This window comes from Bos javanicus, chromosome 3, assembly GCF_032452875.1.
Source record: "Bos javanicus breed banteng chromosome 3, ARS-OSU_banteng_1.0, whole genome shotgun sequence".
Taxonomy (NCBI): Eukaryota; Metazoa; Chordata; class Mammalia; order Artiodactyla; family Bovidae; genus Bos; species Bos javanicus.
The window spans coordinates 49,016,238-49,035,771 of NC_083870.1; the positions used below are offsets into that span (position 1 = coordinate 49,016,238).

General features: G+C 41.1%; 2 protein-coding genes across 5 annotated transcripts in view; both read right to left on the bottom strand.

Annotated features, from left to right (window-relative positions):
• Window positions 1-19,534, bottom strand: part of SLC44A3 (solute carrier family 44 member 3) — an 86,516-nt gene that overhangs the window by 59,098 nt on the left and 7,884 nt on the right. For all 4 annotated transcript variants that reach the window (XM_061411135.1, XM_061411134.1, XM_061411136.1 and 1 more), the window contains exon 6: window positions 245-405. In XM_061411135.1, coding sequence (XP_061267119.1) covers window positions 245-405 — 161 coding nt within the window. The remainder of the gene's footprint in view (window positions 1-244; window positions 406-19,534) is intronic.
• Window positions 3,872-19,526, bottom strand: LOC133244253 (uncharacterized). The gene is given in 1 exon segment (XM_061411132.1): window positions 3,872-19,526. A coding segment is annotated over 1 exon segment (2,376 nt). The 5' UTR covers window positions 6,757-19,526; the 3' UTR covers window positions 3,872-4,380.

The following is a 19,534-nucleotide window of genomic DNA, read 5'->3' on the forward strand; positions in this document are numbered from 1 at the left end:
GGCAGAGCTGAGGAGCAGACCCTGGAACATCATCAATGTCTAAGGCAACCTCCACCTAGTGAGGCCTCTAGGCAGGATCAGCTGGCCTTTTCCCAGTCTTACTACCCCTCCCCCACTTGAACTTGAAACACTGACAATATCTACAAAGAAAAGACATGAAGTGAAGTTTTTCATTGTACAGCACACATAAGTGCTAGAAATTTTGGTATAAATAGTCACTGAAGAAAAATTAATGAAAAATTACCAAAGGCGAGGATACAGAGGCCGAGGACTGTGTCTCTTCCTGACATTATTCCACTTAGAATTCGATGGAGGGAGTCCACATCATTGATCAGAACAGATGCAAACAGAGAATAACACTCAGGAGTTTGAGGGATGCATCGATTAAACAAGGGAAAAGACTTGCTAAAAAGAAAAGATAGAATAAGTGGCAAAGATGTTGATTTCATTTATCTTAAAAAAGATACTTATTTAAAATTCTCAGCAACCAAAATGTATAAGATCTAAAGTAATAAAAAGAAGGTTAAAGCCCTGTTTGCAATGTACACCTTACAAAGCCAAGCATCTGTGCTGTCAGTGTTTAGCTAATGCCTGGCTGGGAAACTGATTATAGGGACCCACAGACACCCAAAGCCTAAACTCGGGGAGTGACATTGCTGAGTCTCATATCTTGGCCCTTCCTGGATAACAACAACCAACTCCAACACAAGAATCACATTTCTTTAGGGAACTTTTACAGCTAAAGACTGGCTCAGTCAGAAGGTGTACTAATGAAACCACAAGCTTTATTTCTATCCTCTTTATGAAGACATATAAAGCTTGAGAGTTTTGTTATGAACAGAATGAGTGCTTTAGAAATGAGTGATAAATATATGAGTGAAACTGTGGGTGGTACCTGTCTTAGGTAGATGAGAAAGCTGACCTCTTTTAGAGCCCTTCCTGAAATGGAAAAATGCCCAGGAATGTTCCTCCTAATGAATTTAATGTACCCACAAATACCTTCACAGCATCGCGCTCTTCTTTCCTTCTGTGGGCCCCAAAGAGTGGAAATAATCCCAACCCATGAAGTCCCTAATTATCTGACAAATTGCTAAAGTATTAGGCAGTTACCGAATATTTTGTGAAATGTGTGAAGATGAAGCAAGGGGAACTGTTGGGGGCCAGAGTGAGGTACTCCGCCCGTGACAAAGGTCATGAGGAAGGAGGCTTGACATACGCAAAGGCGGGATCGAGCCTCAGGAGTCCCCCTGGAACTCCTCGAGCATCTACCCCCATTACCAGAGCCTGCCTATTTTACTACTTTGTGCTCTCACCTATATCTCTGACTTTAAGGGGGGCTGTACCCCACGACCTCTTTCGGAGAAGGAGTTAACCTAGAGCTCCAGTTAATAATAATTCCTGGGCGTGATAAGAGTGTTTTAACCTACAAACTCCTCTGAAGGTTCTCTAGCCTGCCTGACAGGCTTGTCCGGCCACATGTGATTGCTCACAGCCTCCCAACCATGAGAGACATGAGATGCTTTAAACCTTCTAAAAACAGGTTCCTTAGAAAAGTTAGAAAACTATTAGTATAAGTATAATGGGCTGATTAGAAATTGTATTGGTGAAGGGTTTTTCATTTGTTGAGCCAATGTTTGTTGCTAAGTCTCCACATCCCCTGCCCTTACACACATTAATGAATATATAGAAGAAATAAGTATTAACCTTTGATATTAATCACGTTATACCTTAGGCTAAGTAAATTCTTTCCTTAACTAAAACCCACTACACCCTCACCCTATAGGAATGTAACTCTATTTGGGTGGTGTCTGTTTTAAGAATAATCACCCCTGGAGAAATAAGTGTCCTGGTTGACTGACCGTTGTCACAAGGAGAGGGTCATAAATTGTCAGCAGGCCCCCCTGGCCAGAAGATGATGTAACACCCCTAAGACCTCTGTATATATTTGTATGAAGCACCTGACTTTGATAAAAGTCAGGACTGCTGACCTCACGTGACTTTTGCATAACATCTCAGTGTATAAAAGTAGACCATGGAAAATAAAGAATTGGGATCAGTTTCTCGAAATACTGGTCTCCCCATGTCTCTCTCTCTTTCACTCTGGCTGAGTCTCCATCTGGAGCGCGGAACCCACCATGCTTACTAATTATGCCTGGGCTTCTAAGATCCGACCGGGGAGGCCTCAGTGTCTCCTCTCCTTCGGGAGAACGGAAGGACGCCTGCGGCCTACGTAAGTGGTGCAAACTTCTTGTCTTGAAGTTTTTTTGGTCTCCCGTGTAAACCAAGCTACTCAGCCTCTTTTCTCCACTGAATTTTCCTACTGAGCTATCCTTATTCTATTACTCTTTATATCTTTGATAAAATATTTAAATAAATAGGTCGCCGACGCCGTCCCTGCTTCGAATACCCTGGATCAGCCGGGGCAGGACCCCGGCAGGGAACCCAAATGCAAATGACATTACAGCATTATGAAGGAAAAATGGCTTCAAAACACCCAATGAATCTCAACATAGAACATACAGAAGGATCTTTCTCAGGAGGCACAAGAGTAGAAAAACAGTTCCTGAGTCATCAAATATTGATTCAAGAGTAATACAACCAAGCCATTTTTTTAAATTAAAAATTTTACAGATGTGATACATTGACATGGCTCAGATTCCAGAAGTATATCAGAATAAACCGTAAGAAATTGCTCTTTCTTCTCCTTGAGCCACTGAAGTACATTTGTCCACAGGCCATTAGGTTTTAGTTTCTTGTACATCACCATAGAGATATTTGTTAGCATATATGAACATAACAGGAAATTTAAATAGCAGTCTGCAGCTGAGTGTCAAAAATAGTAAAAATTACATCCCTAAATGAGATACCAGACCCCACCAAGCTGGGATTTTCAAAAAAGAGGTAGGGAAAAAAACTGTTACTCTCATAAATCTTTTACCTACACATTATAAGGGGCTTTCCTGGTGGCTCAGTGGTAAAGAATCTGCCTGCTAAGGCAGGGGACTCAGGTTTGATCCCTGGGTCAGGAAAATCTCCTAGAGAAGGAAACTGCAACCAACTCCAGTATTCTTGGCTGAAGAATTCCATGGTCAGTGGAGCCTGGCAAGCTACAGTCCATGGGGTCGCAAAAGAGTTGGACACGACTCAATGACTAAACAATAACAACACATTATAAGAGTATTTGAGGCTGGAGAACAGTAAAGCATTTTAAAATAGAAACTTTCATTCTGGAATATCTTTAGCATTACTGAAAAATCACAAAAAAGGTACAGAGAGCTCCCACATACCTTCCCTCACCTCCACCTTGTGTAACATCCAACATAACCACAGTACATTTGTGAAAATTAAGAAATCAATGCTGGTACTACATTATATACTAAACCACAGCCTTTATTTGGATCACCATTTTCCACCAATTACTTTTTCTGTTCCAGCATCAGATCAGATCAGTCGCTCAGTCATGTTCGACTCTTTGCGACCCCATGAATCGCAGCACACCAGGCCTCCCTGTCCATTACCGACTCCCAGAGTTCACCCAGACTCACGTCCATCGAGTCAGTGATGCCACCCAGCCATCTCATCCTCTGTCGTCCCCTTCTCCTCTTGCCCCCAATCCCTTCCAGCATCAGAGTCTTTTCCTATGAGTCAACCCTTCGCATGAGGTGGCCAAAGTACTGGAGTTTCAGCTTTAGCAGCATTCCTTCCAAAGAAATCCCAGGGCTGATCTCCTTCAGAATGGACTGGTTGGATCTTCTTGCAGTCCAAGGGACTCTCAAGAGTCTTCTCCAACACCACACTTCAAAAGCATCAATTCTTCGGTGCTCAGCCTTCTTCCCAGTCCAACTCTCACATCCATACATGACCACTGGAAAAACCATAGCCTTGACTAGACGGACCTTTGTTGGCAAAGTAATGTCTCTGCTTTTGAATATGCTATCTAGGTTGGTCATAACTTTCCTTCCAAGGAGTAAGCGTCTTTTAATTTCATGGCTGCAGTCACCATCTGCAGTGATTTTGGAGCCCCCAAAAATAAAGACTGACACTGTTTCCCCATCTATTTCCCATGAAGTGATGGGACTGGATGCCATGATCTTTGTTTTCTGAATGTTGAGCTTTAAGCCAACTTTTTCACTCTCCACTTTCACTTTCATCAAGAGGCTTTTGAGTTCCTCTTCACTTTCTGCCATAAGGGTGGTGTCATCTGCATATCTGAGGTTATTGATATTTCTCCTGGCAATCTTGATTTCAGCTTGTGTTTCTTCCAGTCCAGCGTTTCTCATGATGTACTCTGCATATAAGTTAAATAAACAGGGTGACAATATACAGCCTTGACGAGCTCCTTTTCCTATTTGGAACCAGTCTGTTGTTCCATGTCCAGTTCTAACTGTTGCTTCCTGACCTGCATACAAATTTCTCAAGAGACAGGTCAGGTGGTCTGGTATTCCCATCTCTTGAAGAATTTTCCAGTTTATTGTGATCCACACAGTCAAAGGCTTTGGCATACTCAATAAAACAGAAATAGATGTTTTTCTGGAACTCTCTTGCTTTTTCCATGATCCAGTGGATGTTGGCAATTTGATCTCTGGTTCCTCTGCCTTTTCTAAAACCACCTTGAACATCAGTAAGTTCACGGTTCACATATTGCTGAAGCCTGGCTTGGAGAATTTTGAGCACTACTTTACTAGTGTGTGAGATGAGTGCAATTGTGCAGTAGTTTGAGCGTTCTTTGGCATTGCCTTTCTTTGGGATTGGAATGAAAACTGACCTTTTCCAGTCCTGTGGCCACTGCTGAGTTTTCCAAATGTGCTGGCATACTGAGTGCGGCACTTTCACAGCATCATCTTTCAGGATTTGGAATAGCTCAATTGGAATTCTATCACCTCCACTAGCTTTGTTTGTAGTGATGCTTCCTAAGGCCCACTTGACTTCACATTCCAGGATGTCTGGCTCTAGGTCAGTGATCACACCATTGTGATTATCTGGGTCGTGAAGATCTTTTTTGTACAGCTCTTCTGTGTATTCTTGCCACCTCTTCTTAATATCTTCTGCTTCTGTTAGGTCCATACCATTTCTGTCCTTTATCGAGCCCATCTTTGCATGAAATGTTCCTTTGGTATCTCTGATTTTCTTGAAGAGATCTCTAGTCTTTCCCATTCTGTTGTTTTCCTCTATTTCTTTGCATTGATCGCTGAAGAAGGCTTTCTTATCTCTTCTTGCTATTCTTTGGAACTCTGTATTCAGATGCTTATATCTTTCCTTTTCTCCTTTGCTTTTTGCTTCTCTGCTTTTCAAAGCTATTTGTAAGGCCTCCCCAGACAGCCATTTTGCTTTTTTGCATTTCTTTTCCATGGGGATGGTCTTGATCCCTGTCTCCTGTACAATGTCACAAACCTCATTCCATAGTTCATCAGGCACTCTATCTATCAGATCTAGGCCCTTAAATCTATTTCTCACTTCCACTGTATAATCATAAGGGATTTGATTTAGGTCATACCTGAATGGTCTAGTGGTTTTCCCTACTTTCTTCAATTTCAGCCTGAATTTGGCAATAAGGAGTTCATGGTCTGAGCCACAGTCAGCTCCTGGTCCTGTTTTTGTTGACTGTATAGAGCTTCTCCATCTTTGGCTGCAAAGAATATAATCAATCTGATTTCGGTGTTGACCATCTGGTGATGTCCATGTGTAGAGTCTTCTCTTGTGTTGTTGGAAGAGGGTGTTTGTTATGACCAGTGCATTTTCTTGGCAAAACTCTATTAGTCTTCACCCTGCTTCATTCCGTATTCCAAGGCCAAATTTGCCTGTTACTCCAGGTGTTTCTTGACTTCCTACTTTTGCATTCCAGTCCCCTATAATGAAAAGGACATCTTTTTTGGGTGTTAGTTCTAAAAGGTCTTGTAGGTCTTCATAGAACCGTTCAACTTCAGCTTCTTCAGTGTTACTGGTTGGGGCATAGACTTGGATTACTGTGATATTGAATGGTTTGCTTTGGAAACGAACAGAGATCATTCTGTCGTTTTTGAGATTGCATCCAAGTACTGCATATGGGACTCTTTTGTTGACCATGATGGCTACTCCATTTCTTCTGAGTGATTCCTGCCCGCAGTAGTAGATATAATGGTCATCTGAGTTAAATTCACCCATTCCAGTCCATTTTAGCTCTCTGATTCCTAGAATGTCGATATGCACTCTTGCCATCTCTTGTTTGACCACTTCCAATTTGCCTTGATTCATGGACCTGACATTCCAAGTTCCTATGCAATATTGCTCTTTACAGCATTGGACCTTGCTTCTATCACCAGTCACATCCACAGCTGGGTGTTGTTTTTGCTTTGGCTCCATCCCTTCATTCTTTCTGGAGTTATTTCTCCACTGATCTCCAGTAGCATATTGGGCACCTACTGACCTAGGGAGTTCCTCTGTCAGTATCCTATCATTTTGCCTTTTCATACTGTTCATGGGGTTCTCAAGGCAAGAATACTGAGGTCGTTTGCCATTCCCTTCTCCAGTGGACCACATTTTGTCAGATCTCTCCACCATGATCCGCCCATCTTGGGTTGCCCCACGGGCATGGCTTAGTTTCATTGAGTTAGACAGGGCTGTGGTCCTAGTGTGATTAGATTGACTAGTTTTTTGTGAGTATGGTTTCAGTGTGTCTGCCCTCTGATGCCCTCTTGCAACACCTACCATCTTACTTGGGTTTCTCTTACCTTGGGTGTAGGGTATCTCTTCACGGCTGCTCCAGCGAAGCACAGCCATTGCTCCTTACCTTGGACGAGGGGTATCTCCTCACCACCACCCTACCACAGTGCATTTATTTGTTGTGTCTCCCTTGGTCTGGGACAATTTCTTAGTTTTTCCCTATTTGTCATTACCTTGACACTTTTGAAGATTCATGGTCAGGTATTTTATAAAATGTCCTGCAAGCTGAAGAATGACCCTCATGTTCTCTCATGATTAGATGCAGTTACAGGTTTAGGGCGGTGGCCTGCTATAGGGTTGGGAGCACTGAGTGTAGCAGTACATGCATGGGATCTTTTGAAGGAGGTCACCATTATCTTCATTATTTCCACCATGGTTGGGCCCCAGGTAAATAGCAGAGACGAACACAGCTGCATCCATCAACAGAAAATTGGATTAAAGATTTACTGAGCATGGCCCTGCCCATCAGAATAAGACTCAGTTTCCCCCTCAGTCAGGCTTATGGAAGCTTCCATAAGCCTCTTATCCTTCTCCATCAGAAGGCAGAAACACTGAAAACCACAATCACAGAAAACCAACCAATCTAATCACATGGACCACAGCCTTGTCTAACTCAATGAAACTATGAGCCACGCTATGTAGGGCCACCCAAGACGGATGGGTCGTGGTAGAGAGGTCTGACAGAAAGTGGTCCACTGGAGAAGGGAATGGCAAACTACCTCAGTGTTCTTGCCTTGAGAACCCCATGAACAGTATGAAAAGGCAAAAAGATAGGATACTGACAGAGGAACTCCCCAGGTTGGTAGGTGCCCAGTATGCTACTGGAGATCAGTGGAGAAATAACTCCAGAAAGAATAAAGAGACAGAGCCAAAGCAAAAACAACACCCAGCTGTGGATGCTACTGGTGATGGAAGCAAGGTCCGATGCTGTAAAGAGCAATATTGCATAGGAACCTGGAATGTCAGGTCCATGAATCAAGGCAAATTGGAAGTGGTCAAACAAGAGATGGCAAGAGTGAACGTCGACATGTTAGGAATCAGCGAGCTAAAATGGACTGGAATGTGGGAATTTAACTCAGATGACCATTATATCTACTATTGTGGGCAAGAATCCCTTAGAAGAAATGGAGTAGCCATCATAGTCAACAAGAGAGTCTGAAATGCAGTACTTGGATGCAATCTCCCAAACGACAGAATGATCTCTGTTCATTTCCAAGGCAAACCATTCAATATCACGGCAATCCAAGTCTATGCTTCAACCAGTAATGCTGAAGAAGCTGAAGTTGAATGGTTCTATGAAGACCACAAGACCTTCTAGAACTAACACCCAAAAAAGATGTCCTTTTCATTATAGGAGTCTGGAATGCAAAAGTAGGAATCAAGAAACACCTGGACTAACAGGCAAATTTGGCCTTGGAATACGGAATGAAGCAGGGCAAAGGCTAATAGTTTTTTCAAGAGAACACACTGGTCATAACAAAGTCCCTCTTCCAACAACACAAGAGAAGACTCTACACATGGACATCATCAGATGGTCAACACCGAAATCAGACTGATTATATTCTTTGCAGTCAAAGACGGAGAAGCTCTATACAGTCAGCAAAAACAAGACCGGGAGCTGACTGTGACTCAGATCATGAACTCCTTATTGTCAAATTCAGACTTAAATTGAAGAAAGTGGGGAAAACCACTAGACCATTCAGGTATGACCTAAATCAAATCCTTTATGATTATACAGTGGAAATGAGAAATAGATTTAAGGGCCTAGATCTGATAGATAGAGTGCCTGATGAACTATGGAATGAGGTTTGTGACATTGTACAGGAGACAGGGATCAAGACCATCCCCAAGAAAAAGAAGTGCAAAAAAGCAAAATGGCTGTCTGGGGAGGCCTTACAAATAGCTTTGAAAAGAAGAGAAGTGAAAAGCAAAGGAGAAAAGGAAAGATATAAGCATCTGAATGCAGAGTTCCAAAGAATAGCAAACATCTATTTCTGCTTTATTGACTATGCCAAAGCCTTTGACTGTGTGGATCAAAACAAACTGTGGAAATTCAAGAGATGGGAATACCAGGCCACCTGACCTGCCTCTTGAGAAATCTGTATGCAGGTCAGGAAGCAACAGTCAGAACTGGACATGGAACAACAGACTGGTTTCAAATTGGGACAGGAGTATCTCAGGCTGTATATTGTCACCATGCTTATTTTACTTATATGCAGAGTACATCATGAGAAATGCTGGGGTGGAAGAAGCACAAACTGGAATCAAGATTGCCAGGAGAAATGTCAATAACCTCAGATATGCAGATGACACCACCCTTATGGCAGAAAGCGAAGAACTAAAAAGCCTCTTGATAAAAATGAAAGAGAGGAGTGAAAAGTTAACTTAAAGCTCAGCATTCAGAAAACTAATATCATGGCAGCCGGTCCCATCACTTCATGGCAAATAGATAGGGAAACAGTGGAAACGGTGGCTGACTTTATTTTTGGGGCTCCAAAATCACTGCAGATGGTGACTGCAGCCACGAAATTAAAAGACACTTACTCCTTGGAAGAAAAGTTATGACCAACCTAGACAGCATATTAGAAAGCAGAGACATTACTTTGCAACAAAGGTCCATCTAGTCAAGGCTATGGTTTTTCCAGTAGTCATATATGGATGTGAGAGTTGGGAGTATAAAGAAAGCTGAGTGCCAAAGAATTGGTATTTTTCAACTGTGGTATTGGAGAAGACTCTTGAGAGTCCCCTGGAGTATAAGGAGATCCAACCAGTCTATCCTAAAGGAAATCTGTCTTGAATATTCATTGGAAGGACTGATGCTAAAGCTGTAACTCCAATAGTTTGGCCACCTGATGTGAAAAGCTGACTCATTGGAAAAGACCCTGATGCTGGGAAAGATTGAAGATGGGAAGAGAAGGGGATGACAGAGGATGAGATGGTTGGATGGCATCACCAACTCAATGGACATGAGTTTGAGTAAACTCCGAGAGTTGGTGATGGATGGGGAGGCCTGGTGTGCTGCAGTCCATGTGGTCACAGAGAGTCAGACACGACTGAGCTGAACGGGTTTAGGGGAAGAACGTCACCGAGGGGAAGTGCTCTCAGAGGACTACATTGGGGACATGGCAGCAGCCTGACTTCACTGCTGAATTAGACCACAATCACTCAGTTAAGGTGGCTGGGCCCTGCCAGATTTCTCCACTGGAATGTGAGTATTTTTTCTCTTTCTACACTCTGTTCTTAAAAGTGAGTCCAGCCTGCTCTCAAGAGGAAGGAAATTAACTTCCACATCCTGGAGGATGAATATCAACACACATTATCAGAGATCCCTCTGTAAAGATTTATCCCTTTCCTCCCCTTTATTACTTATTCTCTTATTTACGTAAGTATGGACTCATGGATATATATTCTTTGGGTTATAATCCAGTATGATTGTTATTTAGTCAGTTGCTCAAATTGTTCCATCTTTGTCCACTGGGAGGTATTTCAGGTTGGCCCCTGTGTCCTTTTGACATGGCCAATCCCTTTTTTTCCCCTTGAGCACTTCCTTACTTTCTAATTTGACAAGATGATTCCAGGCTTATCTGGTATTTCTCTCATTCAAGGCCTAAAATCAGACCTTTTGGAGAACAGTATTTAGAAACAAAGCTCTGGACATTGGGTATGTTTATTGCTACTGGAGAATCACTGATCCTAGGTCCTCTTATAATCAGCCGTAGTATGTAGCTTCAAAATGGCTAGATAGTCCCCTGTGAGAAGTAGGGAGTGGGATCAAGAGAATGTGGAACACATCCCACCCCCACAAACACATCAAAAATACATCTACATGTGGAACAATTCTCTTAGAAAACTAACTGGAAACCAGCAGAAGAACTCCTATACAACCAAACCTGCAAGAAAAAGTGGTTCCATGTAACTGGCTGGGACAAAAAGGCATCGCATTGGGACCTGTGCCCCTGAAAAGCAAGCTGTCAAGCCACAATCTGGGCATCAACATCCTGGACTCCTGTGTGGAGGAGACTAGGCCCCTTGACTGCTAGAAAATCTGCAGAGACAGACAGAAGGACTAGAGAAGCCTAGATTCCACTTGCACAGAGTGTGTGCATGCTGGCTTGCTGACAATCAGGGTGGAGAGAGCCATGCACTGGTGGCTGCCACCTCGCCACACTCAGAAGGGGCAAACACCCTGGCCCTGCTCACTCCAAACCACAGCCTGGTGCGAGATCAGGGCACAGATTCAGTTCAACTATGCAGAAACAGACCAGGGCACCTGTGGTGTGATCCAGGTGAAGCCACGCAGGATACTGTCTAGTCATGCATGGGGTGAGAGCAACCACATTGGCTACTGGCAGAGTGAGCACAGGGAGGTGCCACAAAAGCACATAGAGGGCAAGGGCTGGGCAGACAGGCCCTGGGACTCATCTAGCTACACAGAAAGAGTCCAGAGGGCCTGGAATGTGGTCTGGGTGGGGCAGCGATGGCCATTGTCAGTGCATTCAGAAGTAGCAAGTCCTCTCCCAGTGAGAGCTCCTCAGCTTCGCCCACATCACACCACAGCCTCGCCCTGGATCTGGGGCAGACAGGTCCTGGAGAAGACTGGCACAGAGGCAGCATGGATCCTGGCAGGGGGGCACAGCCACATAAACTTGCACAGCCACAACATCCAACCCCTAGCCCCAGCCCACTCCACGCCACAGCCTTGCATTAGATCTGGGACGAACACAACAGAGAGAGGGATGTGACCTTGGGCTGCTTCCAAGCAGAGCCAGGGGGCCCATAGGTCCTTTGTGACCACAGAGGCCTCACTTGCTTCAGCAATCACCTCCGTAGGGGCAGGGGCACACACTCAAGGGCAATACAGCCTCACTGATCCTGACCTTTAGGGTTTCTAATTCAACAGCTGAGGAGCTGACACTGCTCCTAACAGAGTGACAAGAGCCATGGAGCAAAAGGGAAGCCCCACCTCATATCCTGCACAGGTTCTAGAAACAACCCTCCCCATGAAGGGCAAAATGACCAGCAAACTCTGAGGAAAGACCTGGCTGGCAGCCATATGGAAACCAGCAACTTACACCAAAGACATTGGACATGCAGAGGCTACACAGGGATGCCCCCACATAAAAACTTCTCTTCAAGACCATAGTAGATAATTGTTTCTCCTAAATTCGTAAAGAAAAAGAAAGTTAAATAGAATAAAAAGGCAGCGGAACTACTCCCAATTAAATGAACAAGAGAAATCCCCCCAAAGAACAAATAATGAATAATTAAACAGGGCTTTCTAATCCACTAGACCCCAAGTTCAAAAAGGTGGCAATAAAAATGCTAACTGAATTAAGAAAGATTATTGACAGAAACAGAGATCATTGTAACAAGGAACTGCTGCTGCTGCTGCTGCTGCTAAGTCGCTTCAGTCGTGTCCGACTCTGTGCGACCCCATGGACAGCAGCCCACTAGGCTCCTCTGTCCCTGGGATTCTCTAGGCAAGAACAATGGAGTGGGTTGCCAGTTCCTTCTCCAATGCATGAAAGTGAAGTCGCTCAGTCGTGCCCGACTCTTAGCAACCCCATGGACTACAGCCTACCAGGCTCCTCCATCCATGGGATTTTCCAGGCAAGAGTACTGGAGTGGGGTGCCATTGCCTTCTCCGAACAAGGAACTAGAAACTATAAAGATGAACTGATCAAAAAAGGACAATTCAACTGCCAAGATAAAAACCAACCTAGAGGTAATTAATAGCAGAATAAATGTTATAGAAGAATAAATAAGTGATCTGGAAGATAGCATGATGGCAATCATCCAGTTAGAACAGCAGGTGGACATACAAATGAAAACAAATGAAAGCAACATACAATACCTATGGGATAATGTGAAATGTGCCAACCTACACAAAATAGACATTCCAGAAGGAGAAGGTGGTGGGTTGTTGAAAATGTATTTGAAGAAATTATAGCTGAAAAATTCCCAAACCTAAAGAAGGGAACATATATTCAGGTATAGGAAGCCCAGAGGGTCCCAAACAATAAGAACCCATGCATATTCACACCAAGACATCTCATAATTAAGATGGCAAATGTTAAAGATAAAGAGGATTCCAAAGGTAGTGAGAGAAAAACAAAGAGTCAGTTACAAGGGAATCTCCTTTAAGCTATCAGTTGATTTCTCTATAGAAACGGCAGGCCAGAAGGGAGTGGCAAGATAAATTCAAAATCCTAAAAGGAAAAAACTTGGAACCTAGGATGCTCTATCCAACATGATTATCACTTAGAAGGAGAGATAAAGAATTTCCCAGACAGGCAAAAGCAAAAAGAATTCAGTAATATTAAACCTACCCTGAAAGAAATATTGAAGAGTCTTCTCTAAACAGAAAGGTAGCAAGAATCTATAGGAAAGGGAAAAATTATAATAGGAAAGGCAAATCATAAAAGGATTGAAGATCACTTAAATACATAGACTTATACATAGCCAGTATATAGACTAAACAACAATTAAAAAATTGTAAAAAAAAATTATAACTACATTAAATAGTAAAAGAGGGCTTCCCTGATAGCTTAACTGATAAAGAATCTGCCTGCAGTACAGGAGACCTTGGTTCGATTCCTGGGTCGGGAAGATCCCCTAGAGAAGGGCATGGCAACCCACTCCAGTATTCTTGTCTGGAGAATCCCATGGATAGAGGAGACTGGCACACTACAGTTCATGGGGCTGCAAAGAGTCGGATACAACTAAATGACTAAGCAAAGCACAAATAGTAAAACAATAAACATGAAGATACAAAATACAACATCAAGAAAACAAAACGTGAGGGAAAGGAGTATAAAAATGTAAATCTTTTACAATGTGTTTGACCTTAATGATTGCTAGTTTAAAACGAGTAGATACAGTCGTGAGTTAATATGCTTGAACTTCATGGCAACCATAAATCAAAAATATAGACTATGTTCACAAAAAACAAAAGGAAAGGAACTCAAACATACTACAACAGAGATTCATCAGATCACAAAAGGAAAAATAAAAAGAAGAAATAAGCAAAGAGGAACTACCAAACAACTAGAAAACAAAGATTAAAATGGCAGGAAGGGAACTCCCCTGTTGGTCCAGTGGCTAAGACTGCACTCCCAGTGCAGGCGGCCTGGGTTTGATCCCTGGTCAGGGAACTAGATTTCACATGCTGAAACTAAAAGATCCCATATGCTGCAACAAAGTTCAAAGATTCCGCATTCTACAACCAGGACCCAGGACAGCCAAAAAAATAAGTAAATATTTACAAATAATAAACACAAAATTAAAGGAACTTGAAAAAGATGGTTAAAAATGGCAGTAAGTACATACTTATCAATTATTACTTTAAATGTCAATGGGCCAAAGGTTCCAAGCAAAAGACACAGCATGGTAGACTGGATAAAAAAAACAAGAATCTACAATATGCTGCCTACAAGAGGTTCACTTCAGGGCAAAAGGCACACACATACTGAAAGTGAGGGTATGGAAAAATTTAATGCAAATGAAAACAAGAGGAAAGAAGAGGTAAAATAAAGGCCATAAAGGAAGATAAAGAAGAGCATTAAATGATGAAAAGGGGATCAATACAAGAAGAGGATATTATACTCATTGATATATATATATACACCCAATAGGGGAGCACTTATGTTCCTTTTACACCACTTTGTAAACCATTGGTGGAAATATAAATTGGTGCAGCCTCTAGAGAACACAGTATGGAGATTCCTTTAAAAAACTAGAAACAGTGCTATCATATGATCCAGCAATACCACTCCTGGGTACATTCCATAAAAAAATGAAAACTCTAATTTGAAAAGACAGAGGCACTTCAATGTTCATAGCAGCACTATTTATAATAACCAAGTCATGGAAGCAACCCATGTCCATCAATAGATGAATGGATAATGTTGTATATGCATATAATGGAATATTATTCAATCATGAGAAAGAATGAAATATTCCCATTTGCAGCAACATGGAGAGGCTCAGAGAACGTTATATTTAGTAAAGTAGGCCAGGCAGATAAAAACAAATATTATATCATTTATAATGCAGAATCTAAAAAGTAATGCAGGTGAATCTGTATACAAAACAGAAACAGATGCACAGACATAGAAAACAAACTTGTGACTACCAAAGGGAAGAGGGAGGGACTATGGGGTTAACAGATAAAAACTACTCCACATAAAATAGATAAGCAACAAGAATTTACTATATTATACCAGTCATTATTTTCAATATTTTGTAATAAGCTATAATCAGAAAAAAAAACAACGGAATCACTATGCTGTACACCTGAAACTAACACAATACTGTAAATCAACCATACTTCAATGCAAATTAATGAATGCATGTATTATACATTAATGACTGATGAATACTGATGAATTACCCTCCTTAGAATCCTGCTTCAGGATTGTATAAAAGTGCCTATTTCCCTACCCTTTTGCAAAGGGTGCTTTTTTAAAAACAAAAACAAAAACATGTTGCCAGTCTAAGCCTGGTGTGCAGCAGTCCATGGTGTCACAAAGAGTCAGACATGACTGAGCAACTGAACTGAGTCTATGAGGTGAAAACATCAGAGTCTTAAATGGAATTCTCCCTATCATAATGGAGGTTCAGTCTTTTTTAGTATCTTTAAAAAATACTGCAAGGCAATGGCACCCCACTCTAGTACTCTTGCCTGGAAAATCCCATGAATGGAGGAGCCTGGTGGGCTACAGTCCATGGGGTCGCTGGGAGTCGGACACGACTGAGCCACTTCCCTTTCACTTTTCACTTTCATGTATTGGAAAAGGAAATGGCAGCCCACTCCAGTGTTCTTGCCTGGAGAATCCCAGGGACGGGGAGCCTGGTGGGCTGCCGTCTATGGGGTCGCACAGAGTCGGACACAACTGAAGCGACTTAGCAGCACCAGCACTTTTCTTTGAAGCATCTATTCATATTCTCATTTTCAGTTTTATATTGTGATACTGGTGTTTTAAAAGTTGATTAGTAAGACCTTTCATAAATTAGAGATCAATCTTTTTTTTATATGAATTGTAACTTATCTGCCTGTTAATTTTGCTTCTACTATTTTGTCATGCAGAAATGTTTCTTTCTAATGTAGCCAAATTTACTGACTTTTTAGTTTTATGTCTCCTGAATTTTAAGTCATAGTGAGAAGCCTTCTTTACTTCCAGGTTATAAGAGAATTCTCCCCTGTCTTCTAGTACTTCCTGATTTCACTTTGTAAGTTATGATCTTTAATCTATTTGGAATTTATCCATATAAGCCATGAGGTATAGATCCAGTTTTTCCCTCTGGATTCCTACCCAGCTGTCCCAATACCACTTGTTGAATAGTCCAAGTTTCTGTCACTGATTTGAGATGCCATTTTTTATCATGTACTAAATTCTTGTAAGAATTCCTATTCTTGGATTATATAATATCTTTCACTGACCTTTCTACGTATGAACTAGTACCACAGTATTTCAATTATTAAACATTATGTTTTAAAAACTGGAAGGACTGGTTTTCCTTCATTGTTTTCTTCAGATTTTTCATGGTCATTTAAGAGAATTTTTTTCCTTACAGACATTCAAATCAGCTTATCTAGCTACTGAAAAAATCCTATTATATTTATTTTAATCAATGATAAACCTGTATTTTTCAACTTAGAAATAACATCTTAAATACTGTAGAGGGAAGTAACATTTTTATCAAGTTGAGCCATACCATCAAGAAGCCATTCTATCTTCCTATTTGTTCAAGATTACTTTGTACCTCAGAAACACATGTAAGCTTTCATCCTGTGGTTTTTATATTGTCTTGTTAATTTCTAGGCATTTTTTTGTATATACTTTTTCTTGCTGTGATAAAAGCAGACTTCTCAAAAAACATATGAATGCTACAGATTTCAGTATATTAATCTTGTTCCCTGCTACCTCAGTTCTTATCATTTGTTGTTTTTCAATTAATTTTCTTACCACATTGTTCTTCAGTTGCTAAGTCACATCTGACTCTTTGCAACCCTTGGGACCTAGGGCATATATAGCAGTATGTATATCTTACCACATATAAATTTTAACTCCTGCTTTCCAGTGTTTAAATTTTGAATTTTTTTCTTTTCTGTTACTAAACAGTCTTAACACCAAAGAATCTGAATTGTTTTGAAAGAAAATGCTTTCTGAATTTTTATTTAGTGTTTTCAAAAAATAAGATCAGATAAAGATTTCATGTCATTTTATTTGTTTTTCCCCAAACAGAATTCTCCATAAGACCCTAATTTTGACAACGTGGCTTGTTAACTATTGTGCTTTTTAGGCATTTAATTGCCCTATGCTGATTCCATCTTAGTTCTGAGAATGATGGAGGGAGGCATGTAAAGTGTGGATCATCCCTGGTAGGTTGCGGACCAGCCAGATGCATATTAATGAGTACGTCATTGGCTGGGGCAGGGGGTGTGTCTATTGGTCCACAAACGCTGGTTTTTTCCCTGCTTCTGTTTTTCCTCCCCAACTAGGAAAGCCACTCAAATATACAGGGAACTACCTAGAAAGCTGATTGTGTATTTAGATGACCCTATACATGGAATTTATTCAAGCAAACAATGCAGTGACATGCACAGGCTCCTATGTGAGAGGCTAGAAATAGAATTTACTAGAGGGAAAAACCCAAGCCTTTTAGATTTTAAATCTAAAATCTAATGGGGGTGGGGACTCAAAATACAATATTACATTGGACACCAAAAGGAAAAAGATATGCTTGCTTGTTATCTGCAGTATTTTTTCACTGCTCTTAGCAGCTTGTTCCTAGGTATACAAACCTTCTCAATACTCAGTCATTGCTCTAAAAGGGGATGTTATACCTCACATGATCAACCCAGAAAGAAGAAACAATTGGTTTAGTCAAAGAGAAGTATTTAGAAAACGTTCTTTGGCTGTATGGTCACACTTCTCATGTTTTCAAGCTTTTCACTCTTGGCACTGCTCTTCCATGATAAAATATGATAATTTCCATCTTAAAACAACTACTTGCTTGTGTATGAAAAGGAAATGGAGCCCTCAAGGCTACTTTTTATCTCCCTAACTCCATCCAAGAAAAACCAGTCATCAGCAGTTTTGTCTTCACTTGAAAAGCTAAGTGTTGGAAAGGTCTGCACTTAAGGGGTGAAAGGACTAAGACTGGCTTGGGACGTAGAAAAGATGGTGTTCCAGGGACACAGGTACAGGACCAACCCCGCCATCCCCTCCCCAGCTTGCTGTGAGCCCTTTAGGCTATTTGCCAGACAAAATACAACCAACAAAGACCTGTTTGCTTAGAGTTACAGGAACCAATGTGGATGCAGTCTGGGTTTGAATGCCAGCTCTTCCACTTGTATAACTTCAACCTGCCTCTGCAACAGCTTTCTCAGCCATAAAATAGGGATGGAAATATCTACAACACACAAGTTTTATGAGGTCCCAGTACATTAACACAGGTTAAGAGCTTAGAAAAGTATATGGTAATTTTTGGGCAAGCATCAGACTCAATAAATGTTTGTTATTATCACCAATATCAAGATATAAGCTTCCCAGGGAATTACAGTAATCATCCCATTGATAGTAGGAGGAGGCTTTATTCAACTATGGTTAAATTACAGCCTTAAATATTCTATTCGCTTTCAATTCCTTCTTCAGGCCCAGAACACAAATAGTGTTCTTTAAAAAATCCTTCTCAAAAGACAAACACTGCATGACCTCATTTATATGTGGAATTTAAAATAGTTTATCTCACAGAAGCAGAGAACAGAATGCAGTACCCACAGGGTGGGGGTGGAAGGGGAGATGTGGGCAAAGGGTATAAAGTTGAAAAAAACCTTCTCTCCATATATTAAATCATTTTTGTTTGAGTTACAGGAATATGTTAGTTTTTTCTGGATTTAGTTATGTTTCATTGAGATATGTTTATGACATCTAATAAGAAATCAGATTTTTAAAAATAAGGTATTACAGGTATTCTCCTCTGGAAATAATTCTCTGCTCTTTCAATTACTTATAACACAAAGTATTTTGGAAAAGGACACAAGGACGGTTACCTATATTCTTCCCCCTGTTCGGTTAAAATCTACTCATTTGTCTTAGAACCTGCTATCTCAGCATTTTTCAAGCTGTTAGAAGATTATAAAATATATTACTTTTTAAAAAACTGAAACAGACTAGGAACTATTAGTAAGGAAGAAGTCTTGTTTTGTGAGACTTTGTTTGTTTCCATATACATCAGTATGTATGAAGATATGTGTATACTGGAGTTGTGATGTAATACATTTCTTACCGGGAATCCTGACCACAAGTTTGATGAACATTATCCGAGGGAGCTGGCATAATGCCTTGGTTCTACTTAAATTGTGATTATCTTGAAGGGATTTTGCACAAAGGTCTCATTCACTGTAAACATATAATTTTCAAAAGAATGGTAATGCAAAATAAACCCAAGTCCTCCTTCAGTACCTCTCAGCATCCCGAGGGTGGTGGTGGTAATTAATTGCATTTCCCCCCTCAGCCTTCTCCATGGCTCACATGTGAGCCATTAATCACGGCAGGGCAACTACTGCTTCACCCTGAGAGCTTTAATTACAGGAGCCCTCCTCTGTGCCAGGGATTGCCCTAGTCGATAGGGATGAATAAGACTGTGAAAGCAGCTTGCTGAGTGATGTTCTCGAGAAGGACCTGTTTTCTATTCTCACTGAGAAAAAAGGTGTGTTGACCATCTGGCCTTGCCCCCCAAGGCCTGCTTCTTATGGAGAAGAGTAAGAGACTCTCACCAAGTACCCAATAAGTTTTGTTAATGGATAAGGAAAACGTTTGAAAGCTCT